Source organism: Acipenser ruthenus, chromosome 11 (genome assembly GCF_902713425.1).
Source record: "Acipenser ruthenus chromosome 11, fAciRut3.2 maternal haplotype, whole genome shotgun sequence".
In the NCBI taxonomy this organism is placed as follows: domain Eukaryota; kingdom Metazoa; phylum Chordata; class Actinopteri; order Acipenseriformes; family Acipenseridae; genus Acipenser; species Acipenser ruthenus.
The window spans coordinates 7,521,558-7,539,176 of record NC_081199.1 but is presented as its reverse complement, the minus strand read 5'-3'; the positions used below and the strand labels follow the sequence as shown (position 1 = coordinate 7,539,176).

Sequence of the window (17,619 nt, the reverse complement as noted above, 5' to 3'; positions counted from 1 at the left end):
AAGACAGCATTCACAGACGACTCTGTTGAATGTTACAAGTACAGTATTCTCAGAATACTGCCTTGAATTGAGTAATACATTGAAATACAAATTATATTAAAATAAAATTATTATATATAAAATAATAATGTATTTGACACTGTGAAATAGTTATAAGTTATAAGTTATAAGTTTAGTGTATGAGGAGGTACTGTAAACATTTCAAATTCTTTTTACTCGCAATTATACACCAATACTTAAAAAAAATACCTTAAAACGTGTTTTTTTTTGTTTTTTTTTAACCTTTGCTTTTGTTCTCGGATACCTTAATAAATCTAGACATGTTTGCTTTCTGTGCTCTTTCTGTGGTAGTCTCCATGGCTGCCGTAGTGTTGGATTTCAATTTAAACTTGTTAAATTTCATACACTACAGAAATTAAAACCTGGAATGATTCGTGATACCTACGTCAACAGAGCCATCTGATTGGTGTCTGTCTGAGTAATAGCTACAGAAGGTATTTCAAAAACGCCGTCAACGTTTGACTCAAATGATGACCCGTAGCGCCAAACTGTGGCGGAAGTTGTCTGGGACAAGCATGGCGGGTGAAGTGTCAGAAAGCGAACGAGTGTAACGTTATTATGTGGATAGAAGCAGGACAAAATATTTATTAAAATCTCTCTGGTACGGCGCAAATTAAATATAGACATGCCGAGATTTGCACAACTCGTGATGGGCCCTGCTGGCAGCGGAAAGGTAAAATATTGAACTGTTTTGATATGTGGTTTCCATGTAATCATCAGCAGGGAATATAATTGAAAAAAAAAAACTCAAACTCAAAGATAAGTATATATAAAAGCATTTCTGTGTTCTTTCGTTCAGCTTGTTTTTCACTGAGATCAGTTTAAACTAGTCCAAACTCGATCCTTATTTTTTTTCCCCTCGGAATATCAGACTAGTGCTGTTCTAAACAAACCCATGTGTACGCAGTGAATGACGCGTACAGATTGGCCATCGGCGGAATTTATGGAACATCTCACTGCATAAATGTGCTATATTATTTTATTCATATTGTATTCTAAAAATAATGTTCAGTTTTATAAATCTTATTCCGGAATGACTATTCAGGGGTGAAATTCTCGACAAAGTGCAGGTACTCCTATACGCAGCCGGGTGGAGCAGACCTGTGCTTCAGTTATTTTTTTTCCTACACGTAAACATTAGAGGTGAGAATTTGAGTGACAATGAATAAATACGTTTAAAATGTATACATATCGGTACACGTTACATTTAATATAAAATAAACCATATGTTGAAATTTCACATTCTGTAGTCATGTATTTAGGTTAATGACAGAACACATTTATTACATCTGATTCCAACACTGATGCATTATTTGACAGCTTATTTATGTTTGTTTTTGTTCCAACTCTTACTAGAGCACATACTGTGCCACCATTGTCCAGCATTGTGAGGCCATCAACCGGTCAGTACAGGTGGTGAACCTGGATCCAGCAGCAGAGTATTTCTCCTATCCTGTCATGGCAGGTAGGTAACAGTGTGCTGTGGCTTTGGAGCCATGCCCATGTTCCAGTATCAAGCACTTGAAACACACCTGCAGATAGATCTCCCAGACTTGTGGAAAAAGCTTTGAACATACCAAGGTGTTTAGAAACTAATGAAACCAAATGAGGCAAAACACTGAGTGTTGGTATTTATTATCAATATTTAATGGTGAAATATGTATAGTACAACATAAGTTGTGCCTGTGATGGAAGTGTGATCCATTCCTGGTGTTAATGAGTTTAATAACACACTTGAGCTTGATACCTATACACTGGCTATTCAAGCGTGTATTAAACCTTGAATGGGTGAAACTGCTATGCAGTAGGAGTCTTATTTCCATCCCTGGTGTATCTAATTTCTATTGACACAATCACAATCACAAGTTGATTGATTATCTGAAACAACAAGGTGTCAGTGCTTCCTGTAGTTATGTCAGTGCTGTGTCTTGCCCCAGATATCAGAGAGCTGATTCAGGTGGATGATGTGATGGAGGATGACTCTCTAAGGTTCGGCCCGAATGGAGGGCTTGTTTTCTGCATGGAGTATTTAGCTAACAACTTCAGCTGGCTGGAGGAATGCCTGGGACATGTTGAGGATGACTACGTACTGTTTGACTGTCCAGGTAACTTTTATTACATTTTCTATCCAGGGTAAGTTGGAGTGTGTGTTCTGATCAGAGGGGTTTGGAATGTACTCTGGGGGGTGGGTTCTGATCAGAGGGGTTTGGAATGTACTCTGGGGGGTGGGTTCTGATCAGAGGGGTTTGGAATGTTCTCTGGGGGGTGGGTTCTGATCAGAGGGGTTTGGAATGTACTCTGGGGGGTGGGGTCTGATCAGAGGGGTTTGGAATGTTCTCTGGGGGGTGGGTTCTGATCAGAGGGGTTTGGAATGTACTCTGGGGGGTGGGTTCTGATCAGAGGGGTTTGGAATGTACTCTGGGGGGTGGGTTCTGATCAGAGGGGTTTGGAATGTTCTCTGGGGGGTGGGTTCTGATCAGAGGGGTTTGGAATGTACTCTGGGGGGTGGGTTCTGATCAGAGGGGTTCCTTGTTGTGTTGCAGGTCAGATCGAGCTCTACACACACCTGCCAGTGATGAAGCAGATTGTGGAGCAGCTCCAGCAATGGGAGTTCAGAGTCTGTGGAGTGTTTCTCGTTGATTCTCAGTTCATGGTGGAGTCCTTTAAGGTGCCTGCTGCTTTAGTTTAAAATCACAAGTTCATTGTAAAAGTGCCCCCTGTAGGCTGTTGATGTCTGTTGTTTGTTGTCTGAATGTTGCAGGGATGCGTGTGGAGCGCTCCTCGTCCTCCGGTCTCTCCAGCAGACCTGGGGTCAATTTACAATTGTAATTGTGTGATTCATAATTAATTGCAATTACAATGTGACTGTAGCTGAACCTTGGTACACCTGCATAATTGTGATTATACTGCATCAATGATTGATTACAGTTTAATTACACATTTTTGTCATTTGATCATTATTGTATTTTCAACCACTTTTAGTGACCCCAGTTTGAAAAAAAAAAATTACATAGTATGTTTTGTGTGTCTGTAACTGATTTATTGCTTGGTTATTTAAAATAAATAGAGTAAACATGTACCGAGCATCAAAAGAAACGTATCACTATTATAACACTTATTTTCCAAAAAAAAATAAGGTATATAAATGATAGACATTGACTAAATGTTTTTTGTTTCTTTTTAATCATTCGATCATTCATCCTTGACCATGACACGCTTCAGTGACTATGACTGAAGCATATGCAGTTAATCACCTAATTAGTGAGATAGTTGATTGGACACTGGATATGGACCGATTTCAGCTGTTGAATTGCTAAATTGAATAAAAGCAATAAAAGACAGTCATAGAAAAAAAGAGAGCAGCGCCTTCGTGCGATCGGCATGTTGGAGGCTGGACTAAGCATAGTCTTGGGTGCTCACAGCCAGCAATTTCAAACCTGGCGAGACGGTATAACCAGACACACTCTGTCCATGACAGGCCACGAACTGGGAGACCAAGAGTCATAACACCTGCCCAAGATCGACAGATCATTTTGCAGCACCTTCGTGATGTCAGTTGTTAATCAGCACTATAAAAAGTCACTGCACCTGCTCTAAAACAGAGTTTGTCATTTTTCGATCACATCTAGTGAATTTTATCCAGATAGAAGTGATACGTTTCTTTTGATGCTCAGTATATTAATATATGCAGTTGTTTGTGTTACTTTTTAGTGTAATTGTAATTACTGCAGCATCATTCTAACTGAAGAAAGCAGTACTGTAATTGCAGTTCAGCAAACAGTGCTGCTGTAATTGTAATTAGCCCCGGGTCTGCTCTCCAGTTCATCTCAGGTATCATGGCAGCGCTGAGTGCAATGGTGTCCCTGGAAATCCCTCAGGTCAACATCATGACCAAGATGGACTTGCTCAGCAAGAAAGCCAAGAGGGAGATTGAAAAGTAGGTTAACAAGGTTTCCTGTGAATAGACATTGCAATTAAAAAATAAGTGATGCAAGGATCATTGTATTTGCAAAATATTTAAAACAATTAAGATTTATTTTTTTTTTGTCTTCAGATATTTAGACCCGGATATGTACTCTTTACTTGAAGATAATAGCACTACACTGAGAAGCGAAAAGTTTAAGAAACTAACCAAAGCTATCTGTGGTTTGGTAAGTCTAGCAAACAATACAGAACTATATGTGTAATATATGTGTGTGTGTATGTATATGTAGCTTAGTCCTGTCCTCACTTCTCTCTGTGTCTCTCTAGATTGATGACTACAGCATGGTTCGTTTCTTGATGTTTGACCGCACAGATGAAGAGGGTATTAACATCATCCTGCAGCACATTGACTTTGCCATCCAGTACGGCGAGGATCTGGAGTTCAAAGAGCCCAAGGTGAGAGCCTGGGAGGAAATTCTTCAAAGTCCAGTGTTTGTCTACATAGTCCTTCCAGGGAAATTCTATTAACATGGCATAGTAATGACTTTCTGTATCTGCGTTCATGAACTCGTTAGGAAGTCAAAAAAATGCCATGATGAAAAAGAGCTGTAACATTTCTGCTAAGTGGAATCTGTCTGGTCAAACAGACGGAAAAGCTAAAAGCAGGGTTGGGACAAAGTGCTTCTGGTGCTTGTTAATCACATGCGTGTCTGGCTGCTAGCCTGTAATTGAATCGCTTTCCTTGTATTGCAGGTGGTGGAAGAGGAGCCCAATGATGCAAACTATGATGCATTTTTCCAAGACAAAGTGTGCGAATGAAGCAGAAGAAATGCTGAATGAAAATCAACGACCTCCTCCTAGGTCTTGACAGTATATTATTTATAAAAGAAGCATCAAAATCTTCATAAAGATCCTCTCCACTGTCTGGTCATACTTGTTTCTTCTAATAGAATAATTGGTTGTGAGCGATGTGACATAATCTTCTTATGGATCTTGAACAATATGGATGTTGCAAAAGTAAAAAAGGTTAACAGGAATTGGTCTGCAAATGTTAAGGAGTGCAGCTTAAAAATAAATGCTGTCTAAGTATTTTCACTTAGTAACCTTGGTCAATGAGGGCTGTACGTTACCAGCCATTGTTGGCCCGCGAGAAAGCAACATGAAAGATAGATTGCAGAGCCGAGCTGAGTACCAGCCGAAAAGTTATTGTACTGAATAATATGAGCCTGACTTTGGATTCGATATTATCTAAAGACAGCATGCTCCTTTACTTCATTAATCAAGGGGTTATTTATTACTGCTTCGAAAGCTGAAATAATTAACATCACGTCAAGAAGGGTTATTTTTGTATATTTGTCAATGTGTGTGAATGTGTTGTATAAAGAAACATTGTGATCTCTGATGTGTTGTGAGTTTTTTTAAAGTGGGTATTGTTTGCAAGCCTTGTTTTGAAATACAGTACCTTGAGTTAGATGCTTGCAAATGTGTGTTGGTGAGAGGAGGGGGGGGGGGGGGGGTGATATTTTCATTAAAAAAATAATGTTATTTATTAAATACAGGCAAGCAAATTAAACAGAAGGGTCCATAGCATACATGGATTAGCATGAACAATTGAAAACAACGTATTTGTAAGGCTTTGTGAAAGTCCCTGACCAATATAATGCATTACAGTATGCATTAAAAACACTTGAGAAACATGGAAAACACTAGCTGCAATAGCAGACAACCTATGCAATCTGCTAAAGTATGAGACCATTCCGATAGAAAGCTGATAAAAATATACAGTAGCCATAGAAGGTGTTGATTTCGTCCTGTCATGTTAATCGTTAAGGAAATACCGATTTTGTTAGTGCTATTATAATTTTAGATTGGTCTTGTTTGATGAGGTTCTTGGCTAGGTATAGCTACGCGATTTTAACCTAAATGTTGGCGCCACCTTGCGGCTTACTTGCTTCATCACAAGTATTAAGGTGGAAGTGTTTCTTCACTTCCTGAAGCCGCAGTTCAGGGTGGGACAGCGGAAGTATTGTGCTTGTTCAGGGGCAGGCTGACACAATTTCTTTCTTTTTAGATTTTACTTGAATAAAATAGACTCAACATGCCGGTGAGTTTTGTTTAATATAAGCGCTCGTTTTCTGTGTTGCGTTTGCGTGTACAGATATATATATATTTTTTTTTATTGAAATTCATAATTCTGTAAATGGACGAGTAGGCATAAATACAGGAAGTACCACGGCCCTGATTTAATTAGATATACTTTGCTTTTTTTCTCATTTAATTAAATGTATACAATTATAGTATTTTTTGGTAAGAGTGTTGCAATAAACGGTATACGTTGCAACACGCGTAGCAGTGTTGGACTTGCCGTACAGACAGAAAAAGAAGTGGCTTTTTATTTTCTTGTGTATGCTTGTTATTATAAGACGTTTAAAAGTTGTACTATACATAGTGCAGTAGTATTTTATTAGTAGTAGCGGTGCGTCTTGTTTTCTCTGGGCTCGTATATTTGTTGATGCAGCTCATACTTGAGAGTATTACTAGTACTACCGGAGGTGAATTTCCAGTGAACCACAGATGTCATTAATTTAATTGTATATTTGGTGACCTGCTGTTTTATTTATTTTTAAGCTCTGATGTTAGAAACTTAAATACAAATGTGTAATAATATAACGCACTGTCTCACCAGTTTGCATATTTCCACTTTACGTTTGTTTTCTTTAAAATCGCATCGTATTAGACGTAGACAGTGTGAGGTCCTCTGGTCAAGTAACTGTTCCCTTTTTGACAGGCTTATCACTCCACCCTAATGGACTCTAATACCAAATTCATTGGTAACATGGCTCTGCTGCCCCTCAGAACACAATTCAAAGGGCCAGCTCCCAGAGAAAGTAAGTTTAGTTTTCCCAGACCTTGTACTGTTTTTACTAATCCTAAATAAAACACAATTTAGATAGCACTTGATGTAAGCTGTGCATTTTGTAGGCTAAAGGATACATTGAGAATTTCAGGGATGGAAATAAGACTCCCATTGCATAGCAGTATGGTCCAATTTTACTATGAGTTTAATAGAACACTCACGCTTGTTCCTGTACTCTGTGGCTAATCAAGCTTGTAGTAAAACCTGGAATGGGTGAAACTGTTTTGAAATATGAGTCTTATTTCCATCTCTGAATAAACTGAACCCAGGCCTCCAGAGTGAAAAAGGCTCAAACACAGAAGGTAATTAATTAGTCATTGCCCCATCACTTTTTTTATTTTCAGGTTCAAAATGACTCACGCAAATGTAAAAAAAAACTATTGGTTTACTTTTGACTCTTGTGTGTTTCTGACCTCATTGTGTGCATTGCCTCCTTTTTCTTTAGCCAAAGATACAGACATCCTCGATGAAGCCATCTACTATTTTAAAGCCAATGTCTTCTTCAAAAATTATGAAATCAAGGTAAGAAAATACTAAATGACAGGAACTGTACCCTAAGCTTTAACCTGTGAGCTGTTTTCACCCTTTATCAATATCGTGACCATAGAGTAGCGTCTCATTAGTGTTAATAAAATTAATAGTTTCACATGCACAAAAGTGTCCTAGACTGAATAGCTTCATGGACATCAAACTGTATATTCATAAATATTTGAAATTTGAAAAATAAAACATTAAGTTTCGGTAGTAAAAATGCATGTTGTGGGCTGTGCAGTTCAGCAAACAGTTAACACCAAGCCCTGGTGTTTGGCTGTAGGGTTCCTGTCTGTGTGTAGGAGCAGCATGCCTGAGCCTGTTGTGGTCTTTCCTTTCTACAGCCTCAGTTTTATTGTGCTGCTGTTGCTTCTTCTCAACATATCTTATTAAAAGTCACAAAAACCATACATTTAAGATGATCTTCATGTATGAGTTATTCTGTTTCCCTACAATCAAATAAGACTTGCAGAATTAAATTACTGACAAGCCTCACCTTTACCACGCTGACTGAAATGGTTGTTCTCATTGCAGAATGAAGCAGACAGGACTTTGATTTATGTAACTCTATATATTTCCGAATGTCTAAAGAAACTTCAGAAGGTAAGAAAGGCTATAGAAAGGCCTACATATTGCAATCTGACTTTCTGAATGCAGATTTTCAGTTTGCAGGGAGGTTGCGAATTGATGATTAGTGACCAGGGACATGTGGGTAAAAATATCCAGTCTTGCAAAAACAATGGCCATAAAAAGTTATGCTAATAAGGAAGTAGTGAGAATATAATAAAAGTACAGTATTATCAAACACTACGTATACTGTAGCAAATGTAACGCCACTTTATAATATTTAATAAAGACAATAGAAGAAGGTTAACAACTGAATACAAGTTATAGTCACTCCCGTTGAACTCTGTTTAAAACAACATCTATGATTCTGTCTCAAAGATCAGTAATCCCTAATACATAATAGCAGTTAGTAGCTGCAGCAAGTTGAAATGTTCAATAGGTATACAAATCTGTAGGAAATCATGAAGCACAGAACCGCACTGAATACTGGACTGGAAATGCTTGTGGTATTAAGTGTGTGGACTTACCATTGTTTTCAGTGCAACTCCCGAAGCCAGGGAGAGAAGGAGATGTACACTCTGGGGATTACCAACTTCCCAATGCCTGGGGAGCCCGGGTTCCCTCTGAACGGCATGTACGCCAAGCCCACCAACAAGCAGGAGGAAGGTGAGAGGGGTCCAGGTCTTTCTTCCAGTGTACATGCACCACAGCTAATGTAAACACTCCCTCATAATGCAACTGTTTTATAGTGTGGTGCGGTTGTGGCTCCCCTTTTTCCAGTTCCACTTGTGGACGTCGTTCTTGTTACACTTTGCAGATCTATTCAATTGATCTGATCTGTGACGGGTCTCAGTAACACCACCATTTGGGTCATTGAAAAAGGGCCTCTTGATTACCAAGCTTATGGAAATCAAACATTTAGCTGTGTCTCTAGTGTATTTCACCCAGAACAATTGGTAAAGTCATGGAGGGTCATCATGTAATGATACTGAGATCTACAGCTGTTTCAGACGAATTGAAAAGACAGCCGTGGGGTCCCTCAGTTCTGTCTCCAGATTGTGCACTGTGCTGGGTGTGGTTATGAAGGCAGGATGAAATGATACAAACCAAACAGCACTTCCCCTTTCAACTCCAGCATTTTCATATAGAGTTTTATTCAGACATTGTTATTTGTACAGTATATAGATTTATATATGCGTTAACAGAACCCATAAACAAACAATGTTGTATGCTATCTAGAAATAACCGACACATAATCATGCAAAAACTGATGCAGTGAAAAGGGTTAAAATCCTGATTCTTTAGCCATGAATCTCTTTTAGATAATGATTAATTAGACATGGATGTACAAAATCTCAGCTGATGTTTACCTGTAAAATAGGGAAGTAACTAAATTGCAGATTATTATTTTATATATAGATACAGTGTGTATATGTGTGTGTGTGTGTGTGTATATATATATATATATATATATATATATATATATATATATATATAATATATATATATATATATAAAAAATACTGATATTCACAAGAAAAATATAAAAAAAACAGGAGATTAAACACAAAGCAATACTGTCTTTAAATCACTCTGTACCTGCAGAAACCATGAGGACCTATTTGCAGCAGATAAGACAGGAGACGGGCTTGAGGCTGTGTGAGAAAGTGTTTGATCCTCAGACTGATAAACCCAGCAAGGTGAGACACTGTGCATTTAATAATAGCATACATCTTTATTATACAAGGTAATGTGATGTATGTAATAAGCAATTTAGATAACATCCTGCGAGGTGGAGTTGACTTTTCAGTTATGTCGTACAAAAATCCCCTAGTAAATCAAAGACTGATACAAGTTCTTTAAATGTGCTATAGGACAAGTACTCAGTGTGGTATTGCGATTTATTGTTAAAACAGTTCTGACAACTGTAGAAGCATAGCAGAGAAGATTGAACTAAAGTTTGGATGTATCCAAGCCGAGATCCAAACAGCGCGCCTTCCCATCCTTATCTTTTGTCTTTTCTTTGCAGTGGTGGATCTGCTTTGTGAAGAGGCAGTTCATGAACAAGAGTCTGTCTGCTCCAGGCCAATAATACAGAATGATTAACTAGAGAGAACAAACTACGCTTTGCAGCTGGATGTAACTGTTTTTGTGCATTTGTTTTGGCATGGTGGTTTTTGAACAGTGTGGATGTAATGAAACTGCCATGCCTTCATTCTGGGGGTAAAAAATGAGGTCAGACAATGACGGGCATTTTTGATAGTATATACAGTACAATGTTAAGCTGGTGCTTAATAAAGAACAGTTTGTAATCTTATGTATTTAGTTGTTTTACAGCAGTAAAGACAAATCATCTCTTTATTAGTGTCCTTGGATTCCAGTGTGATTTAGATTCCATTTTAAATACTCTCATTACTATTTCCTGCTACGTTACAAAGCCACATTTCGCTGCTTCTGAATGGTTTCTTCAAATTTGTTAAAATACAATCCTGCTTTTAAAGCCTTGTATAAAATTACTTATTTGCTTACTGTACTTAACACAATGGAATTTCAATAAAATACATTTCATTTACACAAGGAAAGAGCGTTGTGGGCTATGCATGGTAAAACATAACATAAGACTACCCAAGTAAGACCCGAGACAGGGATTTTAAACAGAATACACATGCCTTCTACAAAAATATACAGCATTTCATGGGGGGCAGCCACCCCCACCTCCCCCATCCTGTACAGAACAAGGACTTTAACATGGCACAGAAGCCTGGGACTCCAGGTCACACTGCAATGGGTGAGAATATAAAATATGAAGACACTGACTTTCAATATCATAGGAAAAAAAAAACAGGAATGAGGAGGCTACAGTGTGATAAATGGATCAAAAAGGATCTAGTGCAAGAGGGGAAATGGCACCTCTAAATGCAATTGTTTGCAAACACAATTCATAAAAATGAATAGTGGGATGATTAATTGAAATCTGCAATACACCCAAACCGTGTGGAGGGATGCAGGGCCATGCATGAACACAAAATTGACCTCCAATGAATATCACTGTCAACAGGGAGGAAGTGCTGCAATAAGTATACAGGACACCGCTGATTCAATGTGTTTAAATAGGAAGTACATCAAAATCAAACAGCAAGTGTGGAAAAGCACAGTGGATTTCTGATTTAGGAAAGGCGATACATTTAACACAGGTTTAAGTCTGTGCCTATATACATGAATAAAACAAATTAATTGTACTGAATTCAGTCCAGACAGCATTATTTAAGTGATTTTCATTTTTATTGGGCTCAGATTAAATACAATTTGCAGAGAGAAACAAACCAAAACAAATCTTAAAACAAGTAAAAGGAACTGGGGTAACAATTTAACACAATAAATTGACCGAACATTAAATTATTTGCATAAAAAAACCACCTAACAAACTGACAAAATAAAGGGTGCGTAGGTTTACAGGACTATTGCTTGATGACATTTGGTACGCTAATATTCTACGAAAGAAAGACACTGAAACCATTTTGTCACAGTCACCCCTGGTCCATGACAAAAAAACCTTTCCATACCCAAGCCTTGAATTAACTAAAGGTAAAAAAAAATCAAATGGGACTATTCTGTCAGCCAAAGTCAATAGAGGAGTATGTGATATATTACACTATAATTAGGGCTGATTTTCTGTGTTTTACCCTGACTTTTTATACTCTCCTTTAAGAATTAAATTGATACCTGTTAAGCCACTCGTGCAACTCAAATCACAACTGAGAGACATGTTAATAGTAAAACTGATTTAATTTACAGTTTTTTCTGTGAAACTAAATGGGCTTTAAAACAAAAAAATCATCTCAGCCTTAATTTCATTTACAAGCAGAATGTACAAATGAGATCGCAACGTTAATAAGCGACTAATCTTTATTATAGCTATAATGCAAAGAAAGTATTTTATGCTGGGCACACTATTACAATCCTTAAGCAGAACTAACCATTTACATTAATACAGAGGAGTCGCTTCTGCTTTGAAATGAACAAGACTTTTCACAGAAAACAACCTGTAAATTAAATCAATTTTACTATTAACACACTACTCAGTTGTGATGGAGATACAGGAATGGCTTAACAGGGATCAATTGCATTTTTAAAAAGGAGTAGAGAAGTCAGCATAAAACACCAAAAGCCTTAACTATAATAAGCCTGACTATAACACTACCAGAGTGGTATACAATATACATGTTGTTAGCAATGATTTTAAGAATACCTTTCTATGACATTACAGATTGGACTGAATACATTCTTCAAAAACATTTACTTCCACATTTTAAAATACAGAAACACCTGCCATATCACTGTCAACAGGGGTGAAAAGCACAAGCAATTGCATGTGTTTTTTAACTGGCAGTAGAACAATAACTAGAACTGGATCAGGACTTGGGTACTGCTAGGGTTTACACAGCATGTACTAGGGTGAAAAATACAGGTGTCCCTTACGATCTATCTGTCTCACTGGAAAGAAAACAAAAAGAAACCTCAAAATTGCATAAGAAACCTGGCGTGAAGTAGAAGCCATCTGCAGCATTTATAAAAGCAAGTCATTTACAGTAGTGACATATCTTACATTGGTTAGAATATTCAAAATAAATAAATGTACAATTCCAGGTAGTAAACTAAAGTTATTTAACTTTTTCAAATTTGTATTTATTTTTGTATTATGTATCTTCAGAGCACAAGCCTTTCAGATGGCTACAGCAAGTTCCTGATGATCAGCAAAAACAGGGTGTAAAATACATAACCCAGCCTTAGTGGAAGACCAAAAGTATTTCATTCAGTCCTTCTTATAAACCTGTAACAGGAAAAAAAAAAATGTTTCTAATGATTTAAGGGTATCCTATTGGCTCCAGATTCTCTTGGGGGTTAAGATCGATTAAATCAGACTTTAATGGATTAATCAAAGTAGCCCTGCAAGAGTACTTACTGAAATTGCCCCCTTTGTTGCAACTTAATTTGAATGAATGTTTTAGACTATTAAGACTACTGCAATTCCATATCTTCTGGGACTTAAAAGATATGGGATTGATTCATCATTCACATGCTTGGATTAATCCATTTAAAGAAAGGAAACAATTCTGTAATATTGTAAACAGACTGACTCCGGTTAACTGTTCTTATAAATCTTCCACTCGTGCTAATTTTATGACATTCACTTACCCCCTAGATTCTAGAGGCGAGCGCTGAAGACTAGTCGAAGGCCATTTCCTGACTTTTCCGTACACACCTCGCCACCTTCCTCTTGAATTCACCATTCGGGTCCTCCCGCCACTCCTTCTGCAATAGCAAAGTGAATTTCAATATGGGATGCGTCTCTCTGAAGTGACCGCACCTTCACAATAAAAACACAAAAAGCGCAGAGAATTGATCTCTACAGAAATACGCAAAGTGTTTACTTCAGAGGTATTTAATGAAATAAAGAAGAATGAATCCACGGTTATGTGTTTGTTTTAAAAGCTTACAGACCTTCAAGCTTTCTGTTTTAAATGTGTCACAGCAGAACACTGTCAAGGGCAAAAGAAAAAACTTTCCTGGCAAACCATCCCAATTATAAACAGAGATGAAAATATGACAGTTAAACAAAACATCGTATGAAGCCATAACAAAAAAACGAACAGAGATTACAGCTAGGAGAAAGCAAGATCAAAGGAATAGGTTTTCAAGTGCGACCGAGACCTTGCTTATTATTTATTTCTTAGCAGCTTGATATGACAAAGAATGGCGTTTCAGAGTTTGGGTGCATAGCAACTGAACGACCTCTCTCCTTGAATGCAGAAATACCTACAGCTATGGCCAAAAGTTTTGCATCACCCTACAGAATCAACTTATTTTGCTTCATAAAGTCGAATGGAAACCTGCTGAATAATGTTACGTTAACATATTGAATTACATACCGCTTTGTAGTTTTCCATATACTTAACAAAAAACTGACAATTTGAAAAATTTGACATTTTGAAATCTAACATGAAATACTGGACTACTATTATGGCTTAAGGTAGACTTTTGCAATATCACATATTGTAGTTTCTTTGATTACATGAGATTAAATAAGATATAAATTATGTTCAAATAGATATTATTATTATTTTTTTTAAATGGTCTCAATCCTAAAATTCTAGGCAACGCATAGCTGTAGAAATGCAAGAACACTCGTCCGTTGATAGAACACTGCGTGCGTGCGTGCGTGCGTTCGTGCGTGCGTGTGCATGTGTGTTAGTTCATTATTAAAATCAATGCTGCTCCACTCACGCCTGCATCGACGTTGGCGGGCGAGTCGCTGTTGGGGTCGGCCAGCATGGAGATCACACTGATCATGATGGTCTCCACAGTGTGGATGGGCAGCCAGCGCTCTTCTGGCTTCTCATACCCAAACTTGTCCTCGCCGGGCTCGTGTAGGATTGAGATGCAGACGTCACCATTTTTAGCAACTGGGGAACACACAAGGGAAATTACAAGCAGGCCAGTAGTCAGGGTACGGTTTTGACCCTCAGAAGGTTTTGAACACATTTGTGAACTGATCTGCAAACCTTGGCCAGATTCACAATCTCTGCCAATTCCAATATGGTTTCTTCATATGCGTTTGACATACAATTTCCTTACTCTGTTACAAGACTGAGAAATTAAGAATAGTTATGTGTGTCAATGTGAAAATGTAGATATTCTAGTAGATTAGTTCTCTCATAGAAGTGTTGAATGTTATTATCTAAAGATGTAATGATTCTGTTGAACCTCTCCCAGGAGGTTCAACGCAGCAGATGCAGATTCTTACCATTCGGATGCCAGAGTTCAGTAATGAACTTCATCTTAGGGGGCCGCAAAGGGTAGTCATAGGGAAAGGTCAGGTAAGCCTTGAAAAACCCGCCTTCACTAAAATAAAATACAAACAAAATAAGGGAAGCCGAGTCATACTTAGAAATTTCTTAAAAACCTGAAGCACTTTCACTATTGTGCATGTCGCTTTTAGTGTCTATATTAACACAGTTGATTTCACCCGGTAAAGTTGTCAGTGTCAAATACTACCTTTTTGGCAAGATTTCTTCAATTATCATCTTTTCCTATAAAACCTTTCCTGCCATATTTTCTAAATTAAAAATTCTGCATGAATGCACCGGATCCCCACTTCACCAGCGTTAAGCCGGTTTTAACATGTTTGCAAATTTCACAATGCTACCAAGCAAGCAACCGGTTATAACTTTGCCAATACGCAATACCAGCAATAGAAAACAATAGGGATCACAATGATGCACATGATGCCACTTAAGCAACTAAACGAGATACAGATTAATAAGCAGCCAACATAGCTTTCCCATGCTTGGCAATACAAAGCAACACACAGCTGTAGCTTAAAACCTGTACACTTACAACAGTGTGTCTTGTGGTCCAATAATGACGACCTCCCATTTGTAGATGTCATTGTCATCTATCAGCCCAGCGGAAAACCCTTCCACTGGGTTCTTGTTGAGTTCTGCAATGAGAGAAGATAGGATTGCTACTATGCGACAAAGCCAACCGCCACTGAAATACATAATCGCTGCCACAGTCCATTAAATCTGCTGAGGGCCTAGTTCATCTCTTGTGCAGCTTGATGAGAAATGAGAACGATGCACCATTATAAATACATTACATTCTAGGTTAGGCACAAACTTGGTTTCTATTAATTTTCATGGAAATAGGTCATGCCCTCTGCCATGCTCCCGAGGCATAGCATAAGAATACTGTCTAGGCAAGGTAATGGCTGTAGATACCAGAATACATGACTAGTTCATACTGAAACTGGTTAAATACAGCTCAAGTGGACCAAGTGGGGGGGGGTAGTTAACCCTTTAAAGCAATTTGAAATGATTCAAACATTATTTGTCTAGGTCAACACAATATGAACAAAATAAAATAGATTCAAGGCCATCAAAATGGCAATTTCAATTACTTTCAGACACCATCTCCCCATATGAGGCATAAGCTACACAGCTCTTTTGCATACACAGGACAGACACCTTCCCTATACTGTATTGGTACCCCTTCTCCATCACTTGTGATGTTATGCTTAATCAAGCACAAATGGAGGAAACACTCCCACTTCAACTACAATTACCTTAATAACAAAAAAAAACAAACAACACAGATATCATACTTCACATTTCCAGCACTGCTGTGGACGAGAGGGGCCTCAGCAGCCCTTGTTATCAGAACAGAACTGCTCCCCACTAACCCAGCACCCAGTACCCATTGTGTGTATGTACTATACATGTAACATTTCAAGAACACCTACCTTTGCCTTTACTACTGTATTATAACAGATGGGAAAAAAGAAATCTAGTAATTAGCAAAAACATTTTTCAAACAATACAGAGAGATGTACAGTACCCAGTACCTACTGTTATATTACCATCAAGTGAAACATGAAGTTAGGCAGGGCAGCCAATAAATACACTGCCTGCGTTAAAATAGGCTATGAATCTGAAAGTATTAAACGGTGGCTATTTCATATAAGGTGCGAGGTTACAGGTACGTTACCTTCACAGTTTCCCCCAGATACAAGAGAACAATAAACGGTGCATGTACCAAGTACCAAGTTCAACAGAGCAAGAAGATTTTTTTTTTTTTTTTTTTAAACACACTACAAGTCGTGGTATTTATACAAAGTCATCAGCCATTGACCAATTAACACTATGTTTTGCGAAAGCAGCTCATTCATTTTTTCTAAAGCTGTCACATTTGGGTGGCTATTTAATGGCTAGCCTCAGACAAAGTGTTCTGGGTTATTTATAAAAAGAATAATAATATACATGTTTTAATATTATTATGTCAGAAACGATCTCTGGCACAACACGAACAGGTCAGTAATGCGAAATTAAACACAAGAGTTAATCATTGTTTCCTCGAATACCCCTTGATGATGATCTCATAATTGAGACGACCAGAAGAACACCATTCTTTGGTTTGAACCACTAAGACTTCGTTTCTGACTGCGTGACAGTATTAAAACAAGAACAAGTTATCGTGCAAGTAAAGATTTGCTGTTGTTCATTTTAAAATGTGTATTAAAAGGGCACTGCATACAAATAACTAACAAACAACGTGTCGCAGCTATACGCGCCGCAATTAAAACAAATGACAAATGAAATTAAACATGCTATGTCACACTGTTCTGTTCAAAACTGTAATTAAACGTGAAACACATTGCCCAATAACAAATACACACCGCAATATAACCGAGAAGGATACTTTCTTCAGAAAACATTATACATGGAAGTATTTTTTTTTAAGAACCTAAATAATGCTTTGTAAACAAACCAACCATGACTAGTTTTGACCTTTTTATTTTTTTTAAAAGCGAATGTTTACCTGCCAGCTGTTTCCTCAAGAGCAGCACTGACTGTTCAGTCATGGTTTATGGGCTTATAAAGATGGATATGGAAAGCTGTAAAAACAATACAGATAGATAAATAAAGTAAAGTGAATGAAATGAAATCTACCGACCGCCTTCCAAGTATTGCGCTGCTGTTGCCTGCCTGACACATTCAGAGCTCCTGGACTGATTTAACACCCCTACACCGCATGCGCGTAGGAGCTGGCGACGCGGGGTT

General features: G+C 37.8%; 3 protein-coding genes across 3 annotated transcripts; 2 read left to right on the top strand and 1 right to left on the bottom strand.

Annotated features, from left to right (window-relative positions):
• The first annotated feature begins 514 nt into the window (after positions 1 to 514).
• On the top strand, positions 515 to 5,386 carry LOC131739405 (GPN-loop GTPase 3-like). Its single transcript, XM_059033204.1, has 8 exons — positions 515 to 733; positions 1,417 to 1,525; positions 1,998 to 2,165; positions 2,604 to 2,728; positions 3,882 to 3,997; positions 4,115 to 4,211; positions 4,312 to 4,440; positions 4,738 to 5,386. The coding sequence occupies exons 1-8, from the start codon at positions 686 to 688 to the stop codon at positions 4,801 to 4,803; spliced, it is 858 nt and encodes a 285-aa protein (XP_058889187.1). The 5' UTR covers positions 515 to 685; the 3' UTR covers positions 4,804 to 5,386.
• A 550-nt stretch (positions 5,387 to 5,936) lies between these two features.
• On the top strand, positions 5,937 to 10,581 carry LOC131739403 (actin-related protein 2/3 complex subunit 3). Its single transcript, XM_059033201.1, has 7 exons — positions 5,937 to 6,088; positions 6,773 to 6,872; positions 7,347 to 7,423; positions 7,967 to 8,035; positions 8,539 to 8,665; positions 9,605 to 9,699; positions 10,029 to 10,581. Exons 1-7 carry the CDS (start codon positions 6,083 to 6,085, stop codon positions 10,089 to 10,091), a joined length of 537 nt encoding a protein of 178 aa, XP_058889184.1. The 5' UTR covers positions 5,937 to 6,082; the 3' UTR covers positions 10,092 to 10,581.
• Positions 10,582 to 11,259: 678 nt separating this feature from the next.
• Positions 11,260 to 17,578, bottom strand: LOC131739404 (ubiquitin-conjugating enzyme E2 G1-like). Its single transcript, XM_059033203.1, has 6 exons — positions 17,378 to 17,578; positions 15,398 to 15,500; positions 14,805 to 14,902; positions 14,285 to 14,463; positions 13,196 to 13,312; positions 11,260 to 12,830 (listed from the first exon to the last, which is right to left on the bottom strand). Exons 1-5 carry the CDS (start codon positions 17,418 to 17,420, stop codon positions 13,226 to 13,228), a joined length of 510 nt encoding a protein of 169 aa, XP_058889186.1. The 5' UTR covers positions 17,421 to 17,578; the 3' UTR covers positions 11,260 to 12,830; positions 13,196 to 13,225.
• Positions 17,579 to 17,619: the final 41 nt, after the last annotated feature.

Excerpts from the sequence above, each read along its gene's own strand:
- LOC131739404 (XM_059033203.1), bottom strand. The coding sequence starts at position 17,420 with ATGACTGAACAGTCAGTGCTGCTCTTGAGGAAACAGCTGGCAG. Across the intron at positions 14,464-14,804 it reads TGAACTCTGGCATCCGAATG|TTGCTAAAAATGGTGACGTC; the intron begins GTAAGAATCTGC and ends TGTGTTCCCCAG. Across the intron at positions 13,313-14,284 it reads CCGCCAACGTCGATGCAGGC|AAGGAGTGGCGGGAGGACCC; the intron begins GTGAGTGGAGCA and ends TTGCTATTGCAG.
- LOC131739403 (XM_059033201.1), top strand. Across the intron at positions 8,666-9,604 it reads CACCAACAAGCAGGAGGAAG|AAACCATGAGGACCTATTTG; the intron begins GTGAGAGGGGTC and ends CTGTACCTGCAG. Across the intron at positions 9,700-10,028 it reads AGACTGATAAACCCAGCAAG|TGGTGGATCTGCTTTGTGAA; the intron begins GTGAGACACTGT and ends TTTTCTTTGCAG.
- LOC131739405 (XM_059033204.1), top strand. The coding sequence starts at position 686 with ATGCCGAGATTTGCACAACTCGTGATGGGCCCTGCTGGCAGCGGAAAG. Across the intron at positions 1,526-1,997 it reads CTCCTATCCTGTCATGGCAG|ATATCAGAGAGCTGATTCAG; the intron begins GTAGGTAACAGT and ends GTCTTGCCCCAG. Across the intron at positions 2,166-2,603 it reads CGTACTGTTTGACTGTCCAG|GTCAGATCGAGCTCTACACA; the intron begins GTAACTTTTATT and ends GTTGTGTTGCAG.